We start from the raw sequence: 25,739 nt of genomic DNA on the forward strand, positions 1-25,739 counted from the left end.
AATCCAACGTCTGATAGATGTCATAGTGGTAACGTCCACACAACGTCAAGGTGTAACATGATTAGATGTTGATATTTGGTTGATTTTAGGTTGGACATTGACAATGGCCTGACATTGCATTCTGGCGTCAATTCGATTTTCATTTCCTAACAAAATCAAACGTCCCCACAACGTTGGGGCACGATGGGGTACAACTCTGACATGCTGACATGGGGTATGTTATTGACAATCATAGTATTAACTAAAAATAATATGGAAGTTTTTTTTTTCTTCTCCAGAATGTCTTTCTTTGTGTTCAACAGAAGAAAGATGTTCAGACAGGTTTGAAACAAGTGGAGGAGTAAATGATAACAGAATATTCATTTTTGGGTGAACTATCCTTTTAAGGAGAAGTTCAGTTATATTATTAATTGATTGTTAATTTAATCAGCAATCGATCATGAGAAATTTGTGGAAGTTGGCAATCATAATCTAAACGTTTAGCGCTGTGCTCCAGTGCACTTGAGTGGAGTTCAGAGGTGTCTGCTGGAAAGTCAGGATTTATGCGCATCTTTTAGCTCGGTGTCAGTCATGCTGAATCGTGCGGCACTATCCATAATGCACTGCCTGGCCGTCCATCAGCTAATGTCTCACTAATAACAGCCATCTGAATCACCTCTTGACACCTGCTCTCTTCCGTTCTCTCTTTCACCAGGCCATCCTGGAAGCCCCTGACCGACAGCTGACTTTAAATGAGATCTATAACTGGTTTACACGAATGTTCGCCTATTTCAGGAGAAACACAGCAACATGGAAGGTAATGGCCATACTGCTTGACATAATAGTTTGATTAATCATGTGTTTGACTGGCATAGGAAATATAATGAAATAGAACTTTCATTCAGCAAGGACATCATCCATGAGTGTTGAAAAATGTATTAGAAGTTTTTCGAAATTCGTTAAAAAGTACAATTGCTTTTTAATATTGATGCCATATTAATTATCATATTATAATCAGTTATAATTCAAAGCAAACACTAACAGCTTTTCAGTCAGGTAATGAAATTGCATTTTACAGTCTATTTAAATAGAAAAGTGATTTTAAATTGTAAAAAATATTTCACAATATTACTATTTTAGCTGTATTTTTATTTTTTAACAAATAAAAGCAGCTTTTATGAGCATATAAGACTATTTGGTAAATAAATAGTGCATAATTAAATAAAATAAAAAGAAAAACTTACCAACCCCAAACTTTTCAGTGCTACAGTAAATCTTGTGAATGTCATGTTGCTGGAAAAATATGCAGTAAAAAGCCTGTTACTGTATTTACCTTTTGATCTAAATATATATTCATTAAAATATATGCTAAACATAGATTTATTATTATTATTTAAACAGCATTTAAACAGTTGACAGCATTTTGCCCCTGAATTATTTTGGACAAATTTTGTGATTATATAATGCTTAGTTGCTCATATCATCTAAACAGCAGTCACAGGAATCAACCAGCCTGTAGTGCTCGCAAAAAATGTAAGAAGAGTTCGCTTGCCCATGCCAACCTCCTGGCGGTGATGCAAAAGAACTCCCTCTTTTATAAGTCTCACAGAGATAAAAACAGAGCAACAGATGTAGCCAATTGTTCAACATGACCCAAAACAACAATAAATTCTCGCTTTGTGCCAAGGGGTACAGCAGGTACAACAGAGATACGGCCTTCAGTAGAGCTCCAATAACAGTGAGAGGTTATTAATGATGCCTGGCATCACCCAGACAGCCAAGTTGCAACCCGGGCCAGTCCCAGATCTGTTTTTCTTTGCTTTGTTGCTGTCCTGATGTGCTCTCCGGATTGTTTGGATTGTGTTCTGTGGCGTCAGCCTGCCGAATGCTGTTTGGTAGGTGGGAGCAGGAAGTTCAAGTCTGGCTCTTTTCATTTCCTTTAGTCTCTATCTTCTCTAAAAACATTCACCTAAAAGTGTCAAAAGAAGAATGGATCTGTCTTTGAACATTTCAAATATTATCTTATCTGTTTGGAGTCAGTAAGATTTTTAATGTTGTTTTGTTTTAATGTTTAAACAAGTAATTTTGGTCACCAATGTTGCATTTATTGAATCAAAAATACAGTAAAACTGTAAAAAACGGCTTAAAACGGCTTAAATTTCAAAAACTACATTTTAGGCTTTAAAATGTCTTAAATTCACTGAAATTTTGTCTTGTAGGTCTTCGATAATTGTAAACAGGTCTTCTCTAATCGGGCCAACATGCGTCCAATCACCAACAATCCATCTCAATAGAAGTTTTAACAAAACTCTTTTGACCAATATGGTTATATTATCGTCCTTACAAAAATATTTGTCTAAAAGTTCTCTGTGTATTCATAGTCCATATATAGTTAGGACGCTGACCTGGACAGACGGTTGTGCATACATTTAGTTTATTATAGTTTTTAAAGATTTTTTAAGATAAGTTATGTTCAAAAATGTGTATGTATACAATTAGAGTTTGCTTGTTTTGACAATTTATTTAAAATATGTGGCCTTGAATTAACTAAATAGAATAGAATAGAAAGAAAAGTCCTGTATAAGTCTGAAACTTAATTCATAAGGGTCTTGAAAAGGTCTTAAACTCTTAAATTTGACTTTGTGAAAACTGCAGAAACTCTGCTTTAGTGTAACACTAATTGTTTCTGATTCTTCTAAAATCAGTCTAATGTGATGAACTATTGCTTAAAAAACATATTTTCCTTATATCACATTATTATTATCAGTGTTGAAAACTGGATATATGCTTCATTTTTTTGTGGAAGCTGTTATAGTGTACAATTAAAAGGTTTACTTTTATTCATCAGTGAACTTGAAACTGTTCAAGAGTGAACTTAAAGACTTTAAACAAATGTAAAGCTTTTATTTCAAATAAATGCTGTTATGTTAACAAAAATAATAAACAGGAAAAGGGCTTTAAACATTGATAATTATAAGAATTATTATTAATGATCGTGTACCAAAAACACCAAATTATCAAACTAGAATAATTCCTTAATGATGATGTGACTCTAAAGACTGGAGTAATGATACTGAAAATTCAGCAGGGGAAAAATATTTGAAAACACATTTAATAAGAAATATTATTAATAATTCACAATTTTAAGTTTTACTGTATTTTTTTAACTTAGTGATCCCAAACTTTTGACTGGTACAGTATAACAACACAGTGTGTTTTATCAGTCCATTGGCACGTAGTGTTGTAACTCTTATCAGACAGTTTAATTTAGCCTGGTTGATTAACATGCGCCCCACTGGTCCAGAGCCAGTTCTGTATCAGCTCTGCATCTCCTGACATCTCTGCTGTCTCTGTCCTCACTCTTCCACCTGTGTGTGTGTGTGTGTGTGCGTGCGTGCGAGTGTGTGAGCCCAAGCTTTGATGTCCAAACAGCTGATTTAACTATGTGAAAGTCAGTTTCATGCTACCTGCGGCGACCAGAGCTAGCAGATTTATTTTGTGTATTATTTAATATTTTTCTAAACCTTGGTGATATTTTAGGCCAGGTCAAACTGGTATTATAAAGCATACTTATGCAACAATATACTTAAAAAATAATAATTAGCAAAAAAAGCTATAAATGTTACATTTTTATAGAATAATTAAAATCTATAATTAATTATTATTACACGTTACAAAATTAGTTTTAGGTCAATACATTTTTTCATACAGCTATTGTTAATGTCTGTTTTTTATTAACATAAATAATAGTAACTTCTCTTATTGAGTTATTAGTTATATTTATAACCTTATTAACATTTGGACACAATTCTGATCCCTTTTATATATCTTTTTATTATAATAATATGTATTATTGCTATGAAATTCTGATGAGTAGTAGTAGTATTTGTATTCACGTTATTTGCGTATTTTAAATAATAGTAACTTTTATCCAGCAATAAACTGAATTACTTTGTTCATTCTTTTATTTAAGCATACAATTGTGAAATAAATTTATTAGCTTTAGACTCTACAGTATCTGCCCAAAGCTAAGAACAGATTACATCGCTCATTAAAGGCCCAAACCTGACCATGTACTTTAACCGTCCCATTTAGTGTCCCGTTTCTCCCCACCACCCTTTTCACCCATTACTTCACCCCTCATAAGAATGTGCTAACACATCTATCCATCCATCCATCTCTTCCCAGCACCTCCAATAGTTCTTCCCCAATAGACTTAAGATGTAAGAAGAAGCAGACCCTGCATACAGTAACAGTCAGTCAGTCAGTCAGTCAGTCAGTCGGTCTCCTCATTAGCCATTCACTCGGGCCGAGGAGGTGCTGCCCCACATTCATCCAGCACCGGCCCAAGGCTCATTTGTGTGGCCCAGCCTCTGGAGGGGGCGAAGCGGAGAAGATGAGGTGCGAGAGGGACCCGTGGAGGCCGAGGGCATCCAGACTGAACAGCAGGCTAATAGTGTTGAACCGCAGAGGCGCCCAGGAGCCGTTAGTGAGCTTTAGCCAGCCAGACTTTCAGAGGAGCGAGGTGAAAGTGGCAGGAATATCTTTAACAACTCATTTCACTTTTATGAAATTTAACAATTAATGGATCCAACTACTTTTGCTCGGATCGTGTTTTTTTCTTTTCTCTCTCTCTCTCTCTTTCTCCTCTTTTTATTTTAATAACTGCACATACTCACTCGTCGTCTTCTCCTGCCGGTCGTTTGGGCCCTGTATTAAATATAGAAATGGAGACGCATGTTCTCCGGTGCTCTTAATGGCCATCTATATTTCATGAAAAGTCAGGTCCGGAGAGCAGGGGAAGTCATTGATCAGTTACAGGGCGGCTCTTATTCACAAGATGGGTCATTCTGGAAAACTGGTGCATTTTGTGGCCGTGATAGAGGTGTATGCATTAATTGTACAGTTAAGAGCTGTTATTATAGACAGTTTTAGCAAATATCAAATTATAATTTAGTTGTTTTTTCTGTTGCCCAAGAAGGCTACAATTATTTGATCAAAAATACACTAAATGCACAATGTTAATATATTAATTCAAATATACTGTGAGATGTAATGATAAGAGCTGTTATTATATGTATTTTTGTACAATAGGTCCTTTGTGTTTTATCAAATATATATATTTTTTTGTATTTTTCTTACCAAGGCTGCCATTAGTTGATCAAATATTATAAATACACAGTATTAAAATATTAAATAAAATATAATGTAAAGATTGTTACTTATTTATTTACTTAATAATTAACACGGTAAATATGAAATATTTAAATATCTATTAAACAATAATTTGGTAAAGTACCGTTACATTTGTTTAACATAAAATTTATATACACTGAAATAACTATTAAATTAAGAATTAAATTATTATTTTTTTAAATAATAATAGATGTAAGTGATTAAAAATATGAACAAAAATTAATTAAGCTGTAGTTCCGTGACACTATAAATACATGTATTTTTATTAATATGTTATTATTGCTGCTCATGGAGATTTTGCTCTGCAGCATCTTTCAGTGGTTTGTGTAATTGTCAGTCTCCCATTCATTTCCCTTATTGCTCTTATGAATGTCGCAGTAGTTGTTAAACTAATGATTGTGTGTTTAAACATTTGTAACCTGATCATTTCTCTAAGCCATGTTCTCATAAAGAGCACTAAAGTCTTATTCCTCAGTGGCATCTCCAAAAAAAAAGTATTTCAAAATGCTTGTACACTGCTACATTTTTGTTAAGCCTACAAGTATCTACAAGTGTCCTTGGTTGAGCTGTGTCATTTTTTTTAAATGTGGACAAGGACAGAAATTGACCCATATTTAAACACACACTTCTAGTCTAGAGCGTTTTCTTCTGTTAAAATCCTGAATTGCAAAAGTAAAACAAATTGCAAGCAATACAGAACATGGAGTTGACATATTCAAGAGTTGAAGTTTAACATTTCCAGAGTGTTGTTTAACCGAGAGATTTTTAGGAGGATTCGATTCTTAAACATAGTAGTTGTAACTGATTTCTAGTAACTAATTTAGTTAGATCTTGACATGATGGCTGTACATAATCTTTTTTTATAGTTATTTGCAGGATACTAGTATTGAGGTTAGAGTCAATTTTAAACGCTTAACTAGGTTTATTAGGTCAACTAGGTAAAGCTGTGGTCACACTGCACCTTTCGCCCCATAGACTCCCATTCATACGCATGCATTTACGACAGACTGGAAACACAAGCTCGTGCGGAAAGTTTCGCAGTTCACCACGTTGCAAAGCTTGGTGAACTTTGACCTGCGAAATCTTGATTGCGTGAGACCAATAGAGGATCAAAACATGACCTCTCTGTACAGAAATGTAAAATATGGACCAATCGCTTGCTTTTTTATGTCTGATCATTTGTTTAATCTCGCCTCTTTCGTTTCGCAGCACTGTATGACGAAATTTCACATGCTCAAACTCTAGTGTGATCGCGGTTTAAGTTAGGTTAATTAGGCAAGTCAATAGATAACAGTGGTTTGTTCTGTAGCTAAACGTATATATTTCTTAAGGGGGCTAATAATATTTTATTTTTTGTAATAACTGCTTTTATTCAAGCCAAACTAGGGGCTAATAATATTTTATTTTTTGTAATAACTGCTTTTATTCAAGCCAAACTAAAACAAATAAGACTTTCTCCAGAAGAAAACATAGCATAGAAAATACTGTCAATAAACAGCACTTGGTAAATATTAAAATTGAAGATTATTTTCACAGGAGAGCTAATAATTTTGCCTTCAACTGTATATTCACCAAGGCTGCTCATTTCTAGGCTGAAATGGTGGATACTCTTCCTTCCAAAGAAACCAAGACCCGCTTGACATCCGCATCAAGCGTGCCATCTTTCTAATATAACCAGTCACTCATGTGCTGGCACACACACATACACGCAGAGCCAGGCGGGCATTTTGTTTATGTCTGCAAAGGCTGACCCCCTTTAAATTGCTGCTAATGTTTTAACTGGGAGAATTAGTCTTTCATCACGGATGGGAATGCAAATAAAATCGGTGAGGTGGCAGGCTGAAATTGGGGTCATACTCATTTGCAAAACTAAGCATCATCGCTCCTGCGCGGCGAAATTTATTCAAAGGAGGGAGGCCTCGCCTGATTATGGCACTTGTAATTATGGTTAGGAGTGATTCCGGCATCAGCAGTCCCTCCCTCATGGATTCGGGGAAAAAAAAAGAAGAAGAAGAAGAAGAGTGCGTCGGAAAAAAAAATACACAGGATTTAATTATACACGAATTAAAATTGGTAATGAAATTGGGCATGAACAAACTACAAATAGCAGATGAAAAGGAAGGGGCCTCCCTTGGGGGTGTTATTCTAGATAGTGGCTGATTAGTGAAATTTAAAATAAAAAAAGCAGGGGGTGGGTTTGCTGATGGTGGAGGGCGCATCGTTTCTTATTTTTTGTGTTCAAAGATAGTTTTTTTTTTTTGACTCCCACTGTTATGATGGTGTGGCACCACATTGTCACTTCCCCTTGGTAGAATGTGCACTTAATTGGTTGTGTGTGTCTGCGAGATGGTTGCGGGCGGAGGAACGGGTTCGAGATGGAGAGATACGCTCTCCGTCTGAGCCGTACAATCTTTTGTGCTCATCATCACGTGCGCTCTTTTAATTAGAAAGCAGGTATAAGATTTATGCCATTATTAAAGGCTGTTTATATCAGGTCTTCGCTATAATTGCATTTCCAGCAATGACAGCGACGCGGCGGTGATTTCGGTTAAGATACCTACGCCGTAGAGTTGGGGTCGGAACATGGAAACTGACTTTGTGCTTTTTGGTCTCTTTCTGTTTTCCCCTGCATGTCCTGTTGTTGCGGTTGTTCAGAATGCTGTGCGCCATAACCTGAGTCTGCACAAGTGCTTTGTGCGGGTCGAGAATGTTAAGGGTGCTGTTTGGACTGTGGATGAAGTGGAATACCAAAAGAGGAGACCACCAAAGATGACCGGGTACGTAGACTTCAAGGGGTAGGTCTACCAAGAAATGGGATATCAAGCATTTATGACTATCCTTGTTAAGTGTGACGTCACACGAAGCAGCTTCCGGGTCCAAATGCTCCATCAAACTAAAATGGTAAAAATAAACATTTACAAAGCGATGTGATACTTTCGAAAATCACTATCGCTATATATATATATATATATATATCCATGCATAATATTCGATGGCTAGAAAATCACCATCGCTATATATATATATATATATATATATATATCCATGCATAATATTCGATGGCCAGAAAGTGATAAATTTTTTATAAATTGTGAACTATTTGTGTCTGTGATGCAGCAAGTCCAGAGACTGTTGTGTACACTGCGATTTTACTTCATATATTCACTTCAATGTGTGATGTGACTACAAAGGGATCATAAATTTATGTTTTCTAAATTCAAATGAGTAGTGGTTTAACCCGGAAACAGTATTCCATATGTCACTGATACGTCACAACTTAACAAGCGAACACACCGCCTATAAAAAATCATCACACCCCTTTGAAATAGGTACTTTATTTGTTGTACAGCCTAAATTCAAATCAACCCCAAATCATTGTTGCACCCTTTGAAATGTTTTTGTTGCCTTCTCCTAATCTGTGACCTTCTACAATGTTATCCTGAAGGTTTTTTTTTAAAGGGGTATGGTGTTTTCTATAGGCACTGTATATTTGATGAATTTTCAATCATATAATTAAACTGAATGCTGTTTGGTACTGTCAAGCTCCAAAATTACCAGCGAATTGTCATAAAAGGTGAAAAAACGACATTTGTACATTTTATACTCTGTAATCACGCACTCAAAAAAATAACTCATTGGAGGAACTCAGTTTAATTAAGGGAAGGATTTCCATCCTATAAATTTGATTAGCACCAACTTAAAAACAACTATTTACACAATTATTTGCAATTTAGTTGGTCCAACATGATTTTATCAAAAAAAGTTTGAATACACTTGTATTGTTATTTAACTTAAACTTAAAGGTCTAATAATATTCTGTATGTCTAATATGTGTTGTACATTTCAAAGTCTCTTAGTTTTATTTGAAGTTATCCTAAATGAACTAAAAGAGCCATTTTGGAGAGTTACATATATATTTTATTGAGACTGATCTCAAAACTAGTTTTAGGACAGTTATTGCACACTGAGCAAAGCAACAAGGGAAGTTTCATTAAACTAATTTCGAGAGGAGCACGTGATATGATTGAGCACGTCTGGCCACTCATCTGTAATCAGTAATAATCCAATCAGAGTGATCCTAGTTTACTATAAATGGATCATTTTCTCCCTAATGTTTTATCTTCGTTTGGAAGAATCCCCCCTTCCACCCCATCTCCTGCTTTTCCTCCCTTTTCTAAAGGGGGATCTCTCGAGACCTACCTGATCTCCGATCACCTGATATGCTTATCGACCGGGCGGGAGGCCTGGGCTCAAATATCTCCGAGCTCAGGGTTCTCTCCCGGGACAGCATGCCAAACCTGCTTTATACGCCAAGCATATCTAAGTGGGAACTCTTGAAACTGTATTTTTGCTAATTAAACTGCCAACACCCAAAGCATGGGTGCATCTTCAAGGTGGTAATCTCAAAACTGAAAGTATTACATGAAATTCTTCTAAATATTAAAGTGAAGATTAAACTCTACAAGTCGCATTATTAACTTTGAATACCTAAGATTATTTTTATTGTCAACATCTCCCTCTCTTAATTCAAAGCATGCTGGGAACTTCAAATCCCCTAACCAGGTAGTTGGACCAACACAAAATGCTAAAATTAACTTAATTGCTCACGAATTTAAGTGGACTGAACATAAAACAAATAAATTGGCCAAAGAAATTACAAGAATTGTGTTGTTTTAGCTCATTTTAAACAGGTAGTTTAAACAAACAGCAGTAATCATTTTACAGAGTGTGGTCTTCTGTATACATAATTGATTCTTGTTTATTTTACAACTTATAAGCATGTATGTCATCCACAAATGTAATGTTAATGTAACATCATTAGTAGCTTGTCTATAAAGCATGGCCAATGTTCATATGTAGACAATTCACATGGTCGAAAATAGCCAAATGGACAATATTTATGAGAGAAATAAGAAAAAATGAAATTATTTATTCAAAACAAAACGTAATGTCAAACTGGGAATTATGGGATCGTCCTTTTACTGTTTTTTTTTTTTTACTGTATAATATTTGTTGCATCATAATTTTTACTTAATGTATATTTCAAATATACTGAAGTGGTTTTATTGAGTGCTTGTGAACAAATAGCCTCATTTCAGAATCCTTTTAAGAGAATAAAATGTCAAAATATAGGTCAGATTTGGTTAATTGCCATTAAGTATATTATTTCTGTGAAAATGCAACTTATTTACTTAAGAAAAAATGCAAGTACATTCTGCATCTTATTAAAAATCATGGGCGAAGCAGTGGCGTAGTAGGTAGTGCTGTCGCCTCACAGCAAGAAGGTCACTGGTTCGAGCCTCGGCTGGGTCAGTTGGTGTTTCTGTGTGGAGTTTGCATGTTCTCCCTGCATTCGCGTGGGTTTCCTCCGGGTGCTCAGGTTTCCCTCACAGCCCAAAGACATGCGGTACAGGTGAATTGGGTAGGCTAAATTGTCCGTAGTGTGTGAGTGAGTGTATATGGATGTTTCGGCTGGAAGTGCATCTGCTGCATAAAACATGTGCTGAATAAGTTGGCAGTTCATTCCGCTGTGGCGATCCCGGATTAATAAAGGGACTAAGCCGAAAAGAAAAGGAATGAATGAATTAATTAAAAATCATAAATAAATAAACATTATAATAAATGCTCATCTTTGATCTATTGTTAATCATTTTGTTTTTATTTATTCCACAAATAATGCCCCAAAAATTTACTTTTTACAAAAAAATAACTCTTAAATCAAATATGTCATATTTAAGCAGCCTTTAGCAAGTTTGATAGTAATTTCAAACAGTTGGGCCAACAGTCTAATCTTGCTTTAATCTAGCATGATGTATGTAGCCTTACAGACTGAAACAGCAGACTGTCTGAAGTCATACTAGTCAAGCCAACCTGTGAAACCCTGGATTAAAACTTCCCTCTTTAAGTGAGCGCTATTTATTGAGTGAAAGTCCCCAAAACAGACTTTTATTTCTGTAGCTAAAGCATGAGCTTGTAGGTCTGCTCTGTAAGTGAGGCTATAATCGTTATTGGCATGTATGATTACCCTAATGGGCTTCCCATCATTACCCTATTACTGACTCTCTAGTCAAAAGCACAAAGGTCTCTTTTGTGCCTCGCCTGCTTGTGTTTGGCAGTGCGCGCGTGCATGTGTGTGTTTGTGCGCCTGTGTGTTTTTCCCGTCTGTGTCTACACTGTTTAGGGTACATTGTGAGCAGATGCACTGCAAAAAAAGCGTGCCTGCTTGCATTTGTACAAACAGATGTTACACGCCGTCTCAAGCTCTGCCAGAGAGACGACGGCAAATTACCCAGCCGACGGCCTGCACACCACATTTCAGTGTGTGTGTGTGCAGTATATGCTGTGTCAGAATGCATGTGTTAGTCTCTATTGTTTAACTTTTCTATTTATCTCTTGTAAACAGAATAGTGCCTCAGCATTTTTCACAGGTTAGGGAGGGTTTTTTATCCACAGTTGGGTCTGGTGTGTTATGTTGAAATCCAGCGCATGTACTTAATCATCTTTTCTTTTTCTTTTTTTGTCCCCAGAAGCCCCACTCTTGTGAAAAATATGATTTCGGGACTGGGATTTGGCTCACTGAATGCCAGCTATCAGGTGAGACTCTTATTTTTGTAAACTTTTTGTTAAAAGTAGAATGCCTCTTTTGAGAGTAAATGATTCCTTCCTTTACAGTGATTTGATCAAACTGATGTACAATGTAAATCACTGCAAATGATTCATTGGCGAATTGGTTGGGATCTGAATGATTTTAGTTATTGCAAACATTGGAAAAGATGAATGGAAAGATAAAACATTTAAATTCATACAAAATATTGCTTGTCTATAAAGTATGGCCGATTTTCATATGTAGACAATGCACATGGTCGAAAACAGCCGAATGTACAATATTTATAAGAGAAATAAGACAAAAACCAAATTATTTATTCATAACGTGATGTCAAAGTGGGGAATTATGGGATTGTCCTTTCACAGTTTTTTTTTTTTTTACTGTAAAATATTTGTTGCATCATAATTTTTAGTGTCTGTTTCAAATTAAATATATTAAAGTGATTTTATTGAGCGCTTGTGAACAAATAGCCTCATTGCAAAATCCTTTTAAAAAGAATAAAATGTCAAAATATAGGTCAGATTTGGTTTAATTGTCATTTAAGTATATTATTTCTGTGAAAATGCTAATTATTTACTTAAGAAAAAATGCAAGTACATCTGCATTTTATTAAAAATCATATAAATTTATAAACATTATAATAAATGCTCATCTCCAAAAAAAACTACAATATATACTTTTGTTTGTCTTGGTTTTCTATTTCTTTCCTTAACATACAATTTTTTTTGTTAGATTAGCTCCAGATTTGGCTTCAGTTCTGACTAATGTATATGCACAAATAAAATATTGTACAGCATCCTATAGAATATATATATATATATATATATATATATATATATATATATATATATATATATATATATATATATATATATATATATATATATATATATATATATATATATATATATATATATATTATTTGATAGATTTTTTTTATTATATCTTTTTAGTTTTTTTGCACTTGGATTTGTATTTATTTACAAATAAATAAATAAATATTGTGGAGGACAAAACCTGCAAAAACAATAAATAAATAAATACACAAATTTATTAATTTACAAAATAAATATGCAAATAAATAAATGTATATCAAATCTACAAATTCCTGCATAAAAAAAATATAAATAATTAATAGTGCGGTGTGAAAGGGGGGGGGGAAATCTACTTTCAGTTTAGCATTTTCTTATTCCCCCAACGTCCGTGTAATTTATTTAATTATTAATCTACCCCCACTATTTATATAATTATTTATGCAGGAATTTGTGGGTTTTTAAATATATGTATTTATTTATTTGCATATTATTTTATTTATTGTTTTATTTATGCAGCAATTTGGGGATTTATTAATTAATTAATTTATTTATATGCATATTTATTTATTTATTGTTTTTGCTGGTTTTGTCCTCCATAAAATATGACATAACATGTAAAATAACTTGAATATATATGTGTCATGAATTTTAAACATTTGGGTAAATTCAAAATAGAAATGTACAGTTTTCTAATGACTCAATATTCACTTTTCTGCTTTCAAAAGATTAATTTTAAAGACAACTCTGTATTTTCATATCCTGAATTGTAAATGAAGTATTTTCAGTCTGACTCAGAGTCTGATCTAAATGATTTGTTAGCGAATCGATCCAAAATAAAATCGGTATGAAAATAAAATCTTTGAACATTTTTAAATATGACTATAATTGTTGAAAACTCTCAAATATGCTGTCCGCTAAACATAGCCTTGCATAAAAGTTGACATCTGAAATGGGAGCGGAACACTCTTATAAGTTTATTTCAATGAACAGTCCATGATTTATTTATTCCTAAATCTGCCCGATTGAGCGAAATCATTTTACAGCTCGTGGAAAAGAAAAGAAAAAAATGTGAGAATCCTGCACAGATCAAGCACACAAGGGCACTGATAACAATTTCCTCCTCTAATTAGCTGCTTCTCCCAAACCTCCTCCGTTCTCCTCCCTCCATTGCACATGCAGCCATATGTGATTTATAGCGTCAAATATTTGTCAATGAAGGTCACAGCATAAAATTAGTGTCTGTCCTAGAAAATCTCCTGAAACCGCCGGTGTCACCTCAACTCTCGTTCTGAGCGTTCGCAGCCCTGCTCTGAGTTTGTCTGTTTGTGTTTTCTCTCTGTGTGTGTGTGTGTTTTTTTTCCTGTGTGACGAGACAGAGATGGATATGGGAGGTTAGCCTTTGTTAGCTTGCGTCCTGGTCTGGGTGTATGTGTGTGAGTGTGTGTGAGTGTGTGTGTGTGTGGCGCTCTGTCAGGTCTGTGCCCATCCATCTCCTCTCAGGACAAGCAGTGTCAGCGGCTGACAAACAAACAGCCCAGCTAATCACAGGCCAACACACACGCACACACACACAGTTTCTTCGGCCTGGCCCAGTTTGTCCCACTCTGACCCTGCAGGCCATCTCTATGGAAATGGAACTGCTCATCCTGAAAAGGCCACACATAAACTAGCTTTTAACGAAAGAGCAGACACACAGTGTGCACAACAACAGCCTGACGGAGTGTGAGAGAATGGTGTCTATCTGTTGATTTTGTGTGTGTTTTAGATGGCAGTGCTATAATCATACTTTTAAGGTAAAAAGTAACTAATATTTACTAAATATTTGCTAATATTTACTTACCCAGTTGATTGATAGCATTAGGTATTTAAATTTATGCATTACAAGTTTTTAAAAATTTTGTTTTAATATGCAAATTATGCATTGTAATTAAATATGTACTTATTTGCTCATGTTTTAAGCACAAAAATCTGAATATTAGATCAGTCAGGTTTAAAACTCTCTTTATTTTTGTTTAACAATGTATTAGAGTCAAAGGATTATACAGGGTGGATAGGGGATCTTTTTTTACCACTCCATAATTCAGAAAGAACTGTGAACAGCTGGAAACTACATTTTATTTAGAATAATATATAAAAGATACTTATAGTCAAATTATGTATAGACAAATCTGTGTGAAAAATGCTTTAGAAAACAAATATGAGCAGAAATGCACTGTGTTCATCTGAATTTAGTTAGTTTAACTTAGTTTATTTTAGTTTAAAACATAAAAAGAGGCCTCATTTAGTTGATATCAGTTAAACTGTGTCTGACCCTGATCATCCTTCTTGCCACCACTCGCTTTCTCTACAGAATCACTAGGAATTTGTCTTTAACGCTCATTTCTTGTTCTGTCTTTCTTTCTCTCTGCTTTTACTTTCTCTTCTCTCATTCATTCTTTCTTTCTCTGTCTCTCTCGTTCAGAAGTCACTGTAAAGAACTACCTTTCCTCATGAATTAAGATGTCTAAATTACTTGAATAGATTTGGGTTTTTTCTGACTTTGAGCCTTTCATATTTTTATTAATATATATATATATATATATATATATATATATATATATATATATATATATATATATATATATATATATATATATATATATATATATATATATATATATATATATATATATATATATATATATATATATATATATATATATATATATATTATAAATTAAATATTACATTGTTTTAATTTAATATTTACAAAATAAAGAGTTAAGTCAAATAAATAGGTATTATCAAAAAAATGTATATGCTGTAACACTTATTATAACATAAATACACACATTCAGTTGGTTAAAGAGATGTAGAGCAGCACAGAGCGTGTGTGTGTGTGTGACTGTGGTCACAGCGATCGTTCTGCTCCGTTATATGGAAGTAAGGAGACCCCTAGTGGTGGAACAAACTAACCTGCTGCAACACTACTGCTATTTATCAACAACTTTAAAGACTTTTATTATTGTAAAAACATACAAACTTTGTTAATGAAAAAACATTGAAACTTTAAATCATTCACTATCATGACCTTTCACAATGTTAGAAAGAGATGCTTCATCCAAAATGTACTCACCATTTACTCAACCTCAAGTTGTAGCAAATCTTTGTGAGTTTTTTAGTCTTGTTTAATATAAAATGTAATCATTCAACCAATAAACTTGTTAAAATAAGAAGTTTTTATTGTACAAAAGTTTCAGATGTTCTTTGTTCCAGTGCTTTTTGAAAGAAATATCAAAACAATTTTCACCTTCTATTAATATTATTTCAGTGTCAAATAATATTTTAGAAATCCTTTTAATGTGTTAAATTGGTGTTTAGTTAACTTTTTAATGATCATCAGTGTTAAAACCAGTTGTGCTGTCTGATATTTTCTTAAAGATTATTGCAGGTTATTATATTTTATTACCAATGCATTTTTATTATTTTTTAAATCTAATGTAACCATTTTGTCTTCTGTTCTTCTGTCCTCTGAGCAATTACTGCATGTTTAAGTTGATTGTTTTTGTAATAATACAAATGTGTATATTCAGTACACTCAAATTGTTATGTCCCTTTGATATAGCAAACCTTTTAAAGTTTTTTTATTTATCCTAATTAAATTTTTCCCATTCTATTATATTCTGAAGAATTTTGGAAACTGGCAGCCATTGACTTCCAGTGGTTGCCAATAAAATCAGTAGTTACTAGTTTCCATTATTCTTCAAAATATAATAGAATGGAGAAAAAAAATTAAGACAGATTTAAAAAAAAGTAATGATGAGTAAATGTTCATTTTTGCTTGATCTCTCTTCTTAATGGTGTAATGTTGTGTTGTGCAGGCTGCGCTGGCGGAGAGCAGTCTAGGTCTTCTGAACAGCCCCACGCTGATGAACAACAGCACAGGTGCGAGTCTCAACATGCTGCACATTGGCCATGATGATGTCAGCAGCACCGTTGAGCAAGTCAACAGTAACGGCAGCTGCAGCCCCGGCCTTTCTCCACAGCAGTACGGGTAAGACTACTCAACTGATCACTTGTACATTTATGATAAAGCACATGTGGCCTTCATGTTTTACCACAATTTCTGGTTCTGCTGAAACAGTAGTGGGGGGTGGGGGGGGGTACAATTTATTGTAAAAATACTTTATTCAGAAGTTTGTCATTTGGCTCATGAAACATTTTTTATTAGAATCAAAGTTAAAAACAGTTGTGCTGTGCTAATATACTAAGCACACACATACACACTCATATATATTTCTTTATATAGTTGATGGTAGAATTATTAACCCTTTTGTCAATTTTTATTTATTTATTGTTCAATTATTTCCCAAGTGCTGTTTAATGGAGAGGGTTTTTTCAGCATATTTTTAACATCATAGTTTTATGTAATAGACCTAGTTTCTGTACTAACAGTACAATATTTTACTAGTTAATTTATTGTTATTCAGCTTAAATATTTGTATTATTTTGTAATTTAGCCTTCAAGTGTGTGTATAATCTGTATGTATGTGTTTATTTATAAGTGTATATGTATAAGTGTGTACGGATAAAATGTTTAAAGTGCAGTGTTGGGTAAGTTACTTTTAAAAAAGTAATAGATTACAAATTACTGATTACTACTGGGAAATTGCAATCTGATTACATTATTAATTACTTAATGTAAAAAGTAATCGGATTACTAATTACTTTGAAGTTACTTTTAAAACATATAAAATATACCTATAAAAATACAAAAATAACTGCAGCTCTTTCAGTAATTTCATATTCACTGAAAAACATTACAACGAGTTGATCACAGCAGCTTGACATATATTTAAGAGTCTTAAAGGACCTCAAACTTAAAATTCTCTCATCATTCACTTGTTGCAAACCTGTGTAATTACATGTTTTTTAAAAACTGTTTACCTGTAACCATTAACATCCATAATATGAAAAAGCACTGCAGCGTTTGGGTGTTCTGTGTTTGTCTGAGGTAATTAGTCTACCGACATGTGTATATTCCACAAAGTATGAAGCTGGCCAGTCAGTTCTTGTCACGTGACTCGCGGTTTTCAACTGGGTGCGCAAGTTAAATGCAAGCATGCGCAATATGTGCCTCGATTTGAATTAACAAATTTACGCTCGCAAAAGACGCAATATGTGAACGGCCCCATAAGTAGCTACACTTCTCTTCACATTCATAAGATACCTTCACTCCTGATCCTGCACAAAATCCATTTTCCCCTGTTTAGTCTGAGTTGGACCGTCGTGTTTTTAGAGTATTGTCCTAGAATGCTTTCAGTTCCAGTGCTTAAACAAGTTGCTGGTCAAGTTAAAAGCAATCGAAAGTTTTTTAGAGACTGGACCTAGCCTGCATTTCACAGTAATATTTTAGTTTTTACGCTCAGTGAAATTATTGTTTGTATTTCCAGTTGAAGAAGCAAACATTCTAGTCAGCAACTATTTCAGCTCACATTCTCCAGCAATATAAAAGCACATGCTTATTAACTGACGTTGCAGCAGAAAACGTGATTTAAAAGGAGCATTTTTTCCTCTATAAACTATATTGCTAACGTAAATAACGCAGTTACGTTGACTTTAGTAACTGTAATCAAATTACACGAGTTCAAAATGTAATTCGTTTCATTACTGCGTTCCCCAAAAATGTAATTAGAATACAGCAGCACGTTACTGAGAAACGCGTTACACACAACTAACGCCTATTTAAAGGTTTTAGCTCACATTTGATTAATCATGCTTTTATATTCTCAATATGACTAACTCGCTGTGTGTTTTTTAGACATCAGATCCACGTGAAGGAAGAGCCAGCAGAGATGGAGGAGGACAGCAGACCCGTGTCCCTCTTGGCATCAGTCACTCAAAACCTGAGCATGCCCAGTGACGATCGCGACATGGAGGACGAGCTTCCCACTGAAGAGCTGGAGTAAGAGGAAGCCCCGCCCCCTTCCCTCACGTTCAACACGTTCAAGATCAAGTGAGGAAAAAAACAAAACAAAGATACAAAACCAACTTCAAAAACCAAAACAGGGTTCGACCTCATCTGTTCACAATGCAAAATCAACTTTTTTTTCCTCCCTGATTTTCTTTTTGTTTGTTTCATCAGACAATTCCCTCAAAAAGGCCCTTTGAACAGCGCATTCGTGTTCTGAAACATAGTCTGATAGAAGCTGCTGAGGAAGACCTGACGTCAGTACACAAACTTTTTTTTTTTTTTAGAAGTCACTCGAGGTTTCTCTATTTTAAATCTTTTTAGCTTTAATTTTTATGTTCTTCGGGCCTGAGAACACTGCTTTTCTATGGGATAAACACACAGCGGTGATTTACCTCAGAAAGATGAGACAAAAAAAGAGGAAAAAGATGACAAACACACATCTTTAGAATGACTTCAACCGGATTTTTGTACTCTTTCAAAAGGAGATGCTGCAAGACTCAGTAACTTTGCGCTCATACAGATTTGAAATTCACCACTCTCAACAAAAGCAAAGACTGAAACAAAACGAGCTGAAAGACTGACAACGGCATCCCTTGCCACTTGACCAATTTCTTTTTTCGTTGTTGTTGTTGGTCTCCCTTACATGACTGGACTAGAGAAAGGAGGGATGCGTTTTGGCTGCAGGCAGGTTTAGCCAACTCTTCTTATCTTCATCTGATGGAATCTGCCAGAACGTGTTTATCCCTCTCACTCTTTGTCAGACTTGACTTAGAAAATGTCGCTACCCCCAAAAAAGGCCTATTTCAGGAAAAGGAACTTTTTTCTTCTTATTTTTTTTCTTTTTTTTTTTTTTTGCTGTTGTTCTCCTGTGGTGCTGTTATGACAGCCAGACTGACACGAGGCTTGTGGAGGACCGGCTCAGAGACTTTATTAACTGTATTGTTGATTATAATATGTGTGCAGTAGCTTTCAATTTCGTTTTGAAATCATAGTCATTGATTTTTAAAGGATCAACTTTTTTGTTGTTGTTTTCATTGTGCTGTAATTCAACTACATGTTCTGTTGATGATTGTTTTGTTTCGATTAGTTCTTTTCGATTCTCTCATCATTCCAAAAAGGGGTTACGTTTGGGAGAGAAGTTCCACAAGGAAACAAATCCATATTCTACTAACTCCACCCCAAAAACAAAAACAATGAAAAATATGTCCAAACTAGATCCGGATAGCACTTCCGAAATGAAATGTTAGCATACAAAAACCACTCCAACCTTCTGCAGAGAAGCTGAAACTAAAGAGACTGAGGTGAAATACGCATCACAGGGCTCCCTGTAAGATCCTGGAAAACTTTACAGGCACTCATATCTCTCTTTTTTTCAACAAATATGCTTCATTTGTTCGTTTAGGTATTATTTTCACAAATTTGTGCATTTGCTTTGTGGATTTCTGAATTTTCTGTAGTAGCCACTTGATTGAGATCAGCTGCGATACAAAATATTGCTTTAACGTAAACGATGAAACGGTCACGTAATACCTCAGACCACAGTGTTTGCCCCCTCACGCTGTTATTATTATTATTATAAAGGGGATTTGTACTGTGGCTAACCAACATGGTGACTCTGTCATTATCAATTCAAAGTTCTATAGTTACTAGATATATAAAAGCTATTTGCAATTCACTGTGTGAGTAGAAAGTGTCTGATTAGCATGTGAGATTTTGCTTTCACTGAACTATAAAGTAAAAAAAAAGAACTTTTCTCAAGTAGTGCCAAGCCAAATTCCGAGTTTTAATTTAATATATGTTGCTTTAATTTTAGTTTAGTTCTTCCCCATTTTACTTTTGTTACAGGTAACCAAAGAGATATTTAGTAAACCAAAAAAAAAACACTTTTTTTAATGATCATTTCTTCTTTTTCTTCCTAAAGAACTGGCCAAAAGAACACAAATGCGTCATTTGAATTTTTTATTTTTCTTTCTTTTTTTTTCAGTGAAATCGTTTCTGTTTTAACTTACACTACAGAGCATTCCAAAAACCAAAGTGTTAAATGCATTGTTTTTTTAAGTTCGTAAAAAGGAGTTTTAATATAACACTACATACATTTAAAGGCCAAAAACAAACCGAAAAGGAAACAAAAAGCAAAAAAAGCAGTATTAACATCCTCTTGCGGATCCTTAGTTAATGTACAAAGCACTTACGATCTGAGAAAGGAAGCTCTCTCTACCCCATCTTGTGCTCAGGCGATTTGCAGTGTTGAGAACGCAGTCTTAAGACTGCATGCAAAAGGCACTTGAATAGCAGGTAATGTACTTTGTGACACTAGAAGCCAGCAGCAATGACGGTTTACTTCAAATACCAGTATTTCACAAAAAAACACAGTTCAACGAATACCAAAAATTAAAGCAGGCAAGCACTTGCTTGTTGTGCTCATCCTGCCTGTTGAACAGTATTATTTACCACACTAATAAGGGACGGCTGATAGGGACTCTTGTTTTTCATTTGATACCAATCGTTTTCCACTTCTTTTCGCTACCGTACATAGTCACCTGTATGTTAAACACCTTCAAAGAAATAAAACCAAAAATAACTCTACCTCCTTTTGAAAACGGTTCACAAAATAGATATAGGCCAATGAAAAGGTGTAAATCCCTTCTAGTTTTTCATTCATTCACACACATTGTCGGAAAAACCAAAATATCGCTGTGTTCCGTCGGCATGAATGGAAACCAATAAACAACGTTAACAAAATATAAATAAATAAAAAAAGACGACTACCTCTCCACCCCCTACGAAAAAAAAAAATGCTGAGTCCTGTTAAGTATGAAGCATTAAGTGGTCAACATATTTAAAAGGGTCTACTCCAAATCACATATTCCCCACTTTAAGCGATCTATTAGCATAGTGTCTATGTACAGGTCCTCTGTGCGGAGGCTTAATTGTGTGTTCTAATTCCGCATGCATAATGAGAGGCCAGGCCAATGAGAGCCATCGAGCTGGCCGGTCATTAGCACACACTCAATGGGCCAGTCAGTTGGGTGTCAGAAATGATGATAGGCAGAATGCATTAACGCAGGCCACTCTCGCACAGACCCCGCTTCCCAATTAATGCAAAGTGTGGAGAAAAAAAAAACACACACATGCACACACACACACTGAGATCATCATGCTCCCGGCCTTTATTTTTAACCGCAAGACGAAACCAAAATATCCAAAGAGAAACATCAAGCTTGTGCTACAAGAACTGAGGATTTGAAGGAACTGAAAAAACTCGCTGCATTAACGAAACGGACTACAATTGTGCTTTAAGGTACACTGAAACGCATCAGTGGTGATCGCCATGACTCCTTCGTTACTCCATGATGTATTATTGTATATTACCGCTCGGCTTAGCTGTCAAGGGCATTCCCTCCTTTTTGTGTTTCATTTATTTGCTTACTTTTGTTTTACGTTTTCCGCACCATTTTTTTTTTTTGCTATTGTAAAGTTTTGAGCTCAGAATACTGTATTGCTTATGCTGAAGTGTATGTATTTATCATATTATGTGCTGCAGGTATCATTTTTCATTTTGTTGCTTTGTTTTTCCCAGTTTTTTCTGTTATAAAACGTCTGGGACGATGATGGTTTTTTAATTTGAATTTTTTTAATTTTTAGTGTATTATCTCAAAATTGAAAAAACAAAAAAGATTACGAGTTAGATAAGTGGTTTAGGTAACACACACCTGTTTGTATATTTATCTTAGCTAGGTCTATTTTGATACTTTTTGTCTCTGTAGTGCATTTATGCATTTTTAAGGAAAAAAGAGAGAAAACTAAACTAAAAAGCTGAACTCATTGTGTAATGATACCTCAGAAGGACTTTTCTCAAAAGACAGGACCAAAACTTCATTGAAAGAGAAAAAAAATACATTGAAGAAACTAAATGTGTAGCCCTCTCTTGCTTATAAGAAAGGTGTTTGTTTTTTATTATTATTATTTTAATATTGGTCCATTTAGGTGCCAATACATGTACAGACTCCCTTTAACAAACTGTCAAATCATTCCTTTATTTACCATGATGAGCACTCAAAGCTGTTTCTCATAAGGCAGTCGCGCTTCAGAATTTGTGGCTCTCTTTGGGTACCAATGGAGAGCATCTTCCATACAGTACATTTTGGCTTCTCTTGTAACATTAAGTTTGCCAACTGCTGTGAACTTGATGTGGATTTTCCACAGTAGCAAACCAAAAACAATTAATAATAATGCAGTTCATCTTCAACGACCACCAAAGGGATTGTGGATTGACGTTTTTACTTCAAGTCTGCCACAACTGTAACCAAACAAACGCTTGAGGAGGATGACTATTTCATGTCTTTAAAGCAGAGCTCCAATGCCAGTGATGAATAGCTTTGAGTTGCCTGTTTTTAAGTTGTTTTTAAGTAAAGGATTCCTTCAAGGGAGCTTTTTTTGCCTGATGGTATTAACTTCTTCGGCCAATCGAATGGAACTACCACTTTGACTCTCCTCTCATTGTATTTTTTATGAATGTGTGTACATTTTTTCAGCAGTGACTTCTATGTAGTTTCATTTAAACTTCCGTTTGTTTGTTTCGCTTTTTCAGATGAGACTTGGGGGAAGAATAGGTGGTGGCTTTTGAAATGGTATAGAAAATTAAAGAAAAAAAGGCAACTAGCCATCCACCTTTGTCGTTCTAACCCCCCGGTGACCATGTTTATGCCAGTCACTGCCGTTTTTCTTCATGCTGTATAAAAAAAACACATATATCTGTGTATTTGTAACCTGAATCTTCTTGTGTCTGTCCATGCAGACAATAAAAAAACTGTACAGTAGGTCTAGTTGCATGTAATCTGTACTAATTATTGACAATGGCATTATAAAATGCAATAAAAATACTTATTACACTGTCTGAGGCTGTGCAGTGTATATTTATTTACACGTTAATCAAAATAAGCATGTTTCTTTAATGTCTTGTGGTTCATCTCTTTTGTTTCTGTATTCACGTGCACTTATTGTACTAAATAATGCATATCATTGGTATTATTTCGTTTTCAGCATGTTTGCACTAAAGTCGTGGGCTTATTTATAATTATGCATAGTCATTTAGTGAATTATCCTTCTGAAAGAAGAATGAAAAACATTTCATTTCAAATTATTTAGGAAATTCCCAAGAAAAAGTCCATTATAAATCCTCTGTTTAAAAGATAGCATCTAGTGCACTGAGCATATTTGACACGTTCTGATATTACATGAAGTAAATTCCAAGGAAAGAACAAACATACAGTATATTTTCAACTCCATTTTATTTGTATAGCACATTTCACAGTAATTATTGTTTCAAAGCAGCTTTACAAAAGGTGCAAATTATTTCATAACAGTCTAAATCATAAAAGTTAAGGTTGTTAGTCACTAATAAGTTTAGCTAATAACTAATTACTGTTATGATTTTGTAATATTACTTGGTCACACTTTATTTTGATGGTCTGTTACATTGCACATTGCGTTGCACATTTACCCCAATCTAACAGTCTAGTTATAATCAAATTAGTTGGGGTTGGGGATAGAGTAAGTTGACATGTACCTGCAAAGTTTCTTATAGTCAGTTAAATGTCTGTTGAAGGAGCAGTATCAACAGATATTAAGCAGAGCTCCAATGCTAGTGATGAATAGCTTTGAGTTGCCTGTTTTTTAGTTGTTTTTAAGTAAAGGATTCCTTCAAGGGAGCTTTTTTTGCCTGATGGTATTAACTTCTTCGGCCAATCGAATGGAACTACTACTAATACTCAAATGGACCATCAAAATAACGTGTTACCTGTTATTTCAGGCTTATATCAATTGGTGTATTATTCATTTTAATTGTTAAATATATCTAATTTATAAATATATAAAGATGTTAATACTAATATAATTTAACTACTACTAATGATGATAAAATTAATTAAAACACTGATTATAATAAAACTTAAGCTTGAAGATAAAATATAAATTATACAAGTAAAAGTAGATTAGGTGCAGCAATTTAATTTGTGTACAATGTCACAAACAAAAACAAATACTATAATCAAATATAATAAATAAATATATAAAGTTAGATTAGTCCCCATCTGTGTTTTTTCCTCTTTTTTATATATATTTGCCAAATAATGTTTAACAGAGCAAGACATTTTTCACACTATTTCCTATAATATTTTTTCTTCTGGGAAAAACTCTAGATTAAAAACTGTTTTTTAAGGTCAATCTTATTAGACCCCCTAAGCATGCTTTTTTCCTAATTGTCTACAGAACAAACCATCATTATTCAATAATTTATCTAACTAATTACCCCAACTTGCTTAATTAACCTAGTTATGCCTTTAAATAGCACTTTAAGCTGAATACTAGTATCTAGTAAAATATCTAGTCAAATATTATTTACTGTCATCATGGCAAAGATAAAATAAATCAGTTATTAGAAATGAGTTATTAAAACTATTATGCTTAGAAATGCTTAACAAAATCGAGGGGAAATATGTACAGAGGGGCTAATAATTCTGACATGCTCTGTAGCGTTTAAATTTGTAAATGCCACAAATTTGCATTATAATATGGTTGAAAATTATCCTTTTAGCAGATATTTGACATAATTTCCAATGTTTATCAGTTTGTAATAAGCAATTGTGTGGCTCTTTTAGATTCATCAACCAAAGATGAAGTTTGGTATCACTTTATTTTGATGGTTCTTTTAACACATTTTGGTGAGATTAAGTTAAATTGCATCAACATGTCAACTAATTCTCATTAGAATATTTGTAGACTTATAGGTTGGGGTTAGTTTAAGTTTACATGTACTTGCAAAGTTTCAACTTGCAAAGTTAGCTTTCATTCATTCATACATTAATTTTCTTTTTGACTTAGTCCCTTTATTAATCTGGGGTCGCCCCAGCGGAATGAACAGCCAACTTATCCAGCATATGTTTTACACAGCCCCAACCCAGCCCCTTCCAGCCCCAACCCAACACTAGGTAACACCCATACACTCTTGCATTCACACAGATACAGTACACTACGGCCAATTTAGCTTATTCAATTCACTTATAGCGCATGTCTTTGGACTGTGGGCTCGAACCAGCAACCTTCTTGCTGTAAGGCGATTGTGCGACCCACTGCGCCACCGTGACGCCTGCAAAGTTTCTTATAGTCTGCTAAATGTCTGTTGAAGGTG

General features: G+C 34.4%; 1 protein-coding gene across 3 annotated transcripts in view; it reads left to right on the top strand.

The window, feature by feature from the left end:
• foxp4 (forkhead box P4) overlaps positions 1-23,447 on the top strand; it is a 189,838-nt gene extending 166,391 nt beyond the window's left edge. For 2 of the 3 annotated variants that reach the window (XM_056468746.1, XM_056468745.1), the window contains exons 14-18: positions 695-796; positions 7,831-7,970; positions 11,703-11,769; positions 16,458-16,630; positions 18,398-23,447. In XM_056468746.1, coding sequence (XP_056324721.1) covers positions 695-796; positions 7,831-7,970; positions 11,703-11,769; positions 16,458-16,630; positions 18,398-18,545 — 630 coding nt within the window. In that variant the 3' untranslated portion in view covers positions 18,546-23,447. The remainder of the gene's footprint in view (positions 1-694; positions 797-7,830; positions 7,971-11,702; positions 11,770-16,457; positions 16,631-18,397) is intronic. The other variant, XM_056468747.1, reaches the window with a different exon arrangement.
• Positions 23,448-25,739: the final 2,292 nt, after the last annotated feature.

Source organism: Danio aesculapii, chromosome 11 (genome assembly GCF_903798145.1).
Source record: "Danio aesculapii chromosome 11, fDanAes4.1, whole genome shotgun sequence".
In the NCBI taxonomy this organism is placed as follows: domain Eukaryota; kingdom Metazoa; phylum Chordata; class Actinopteri; order Cypriniformes; family Danionidae; genus Danio; species Danio aesculapii.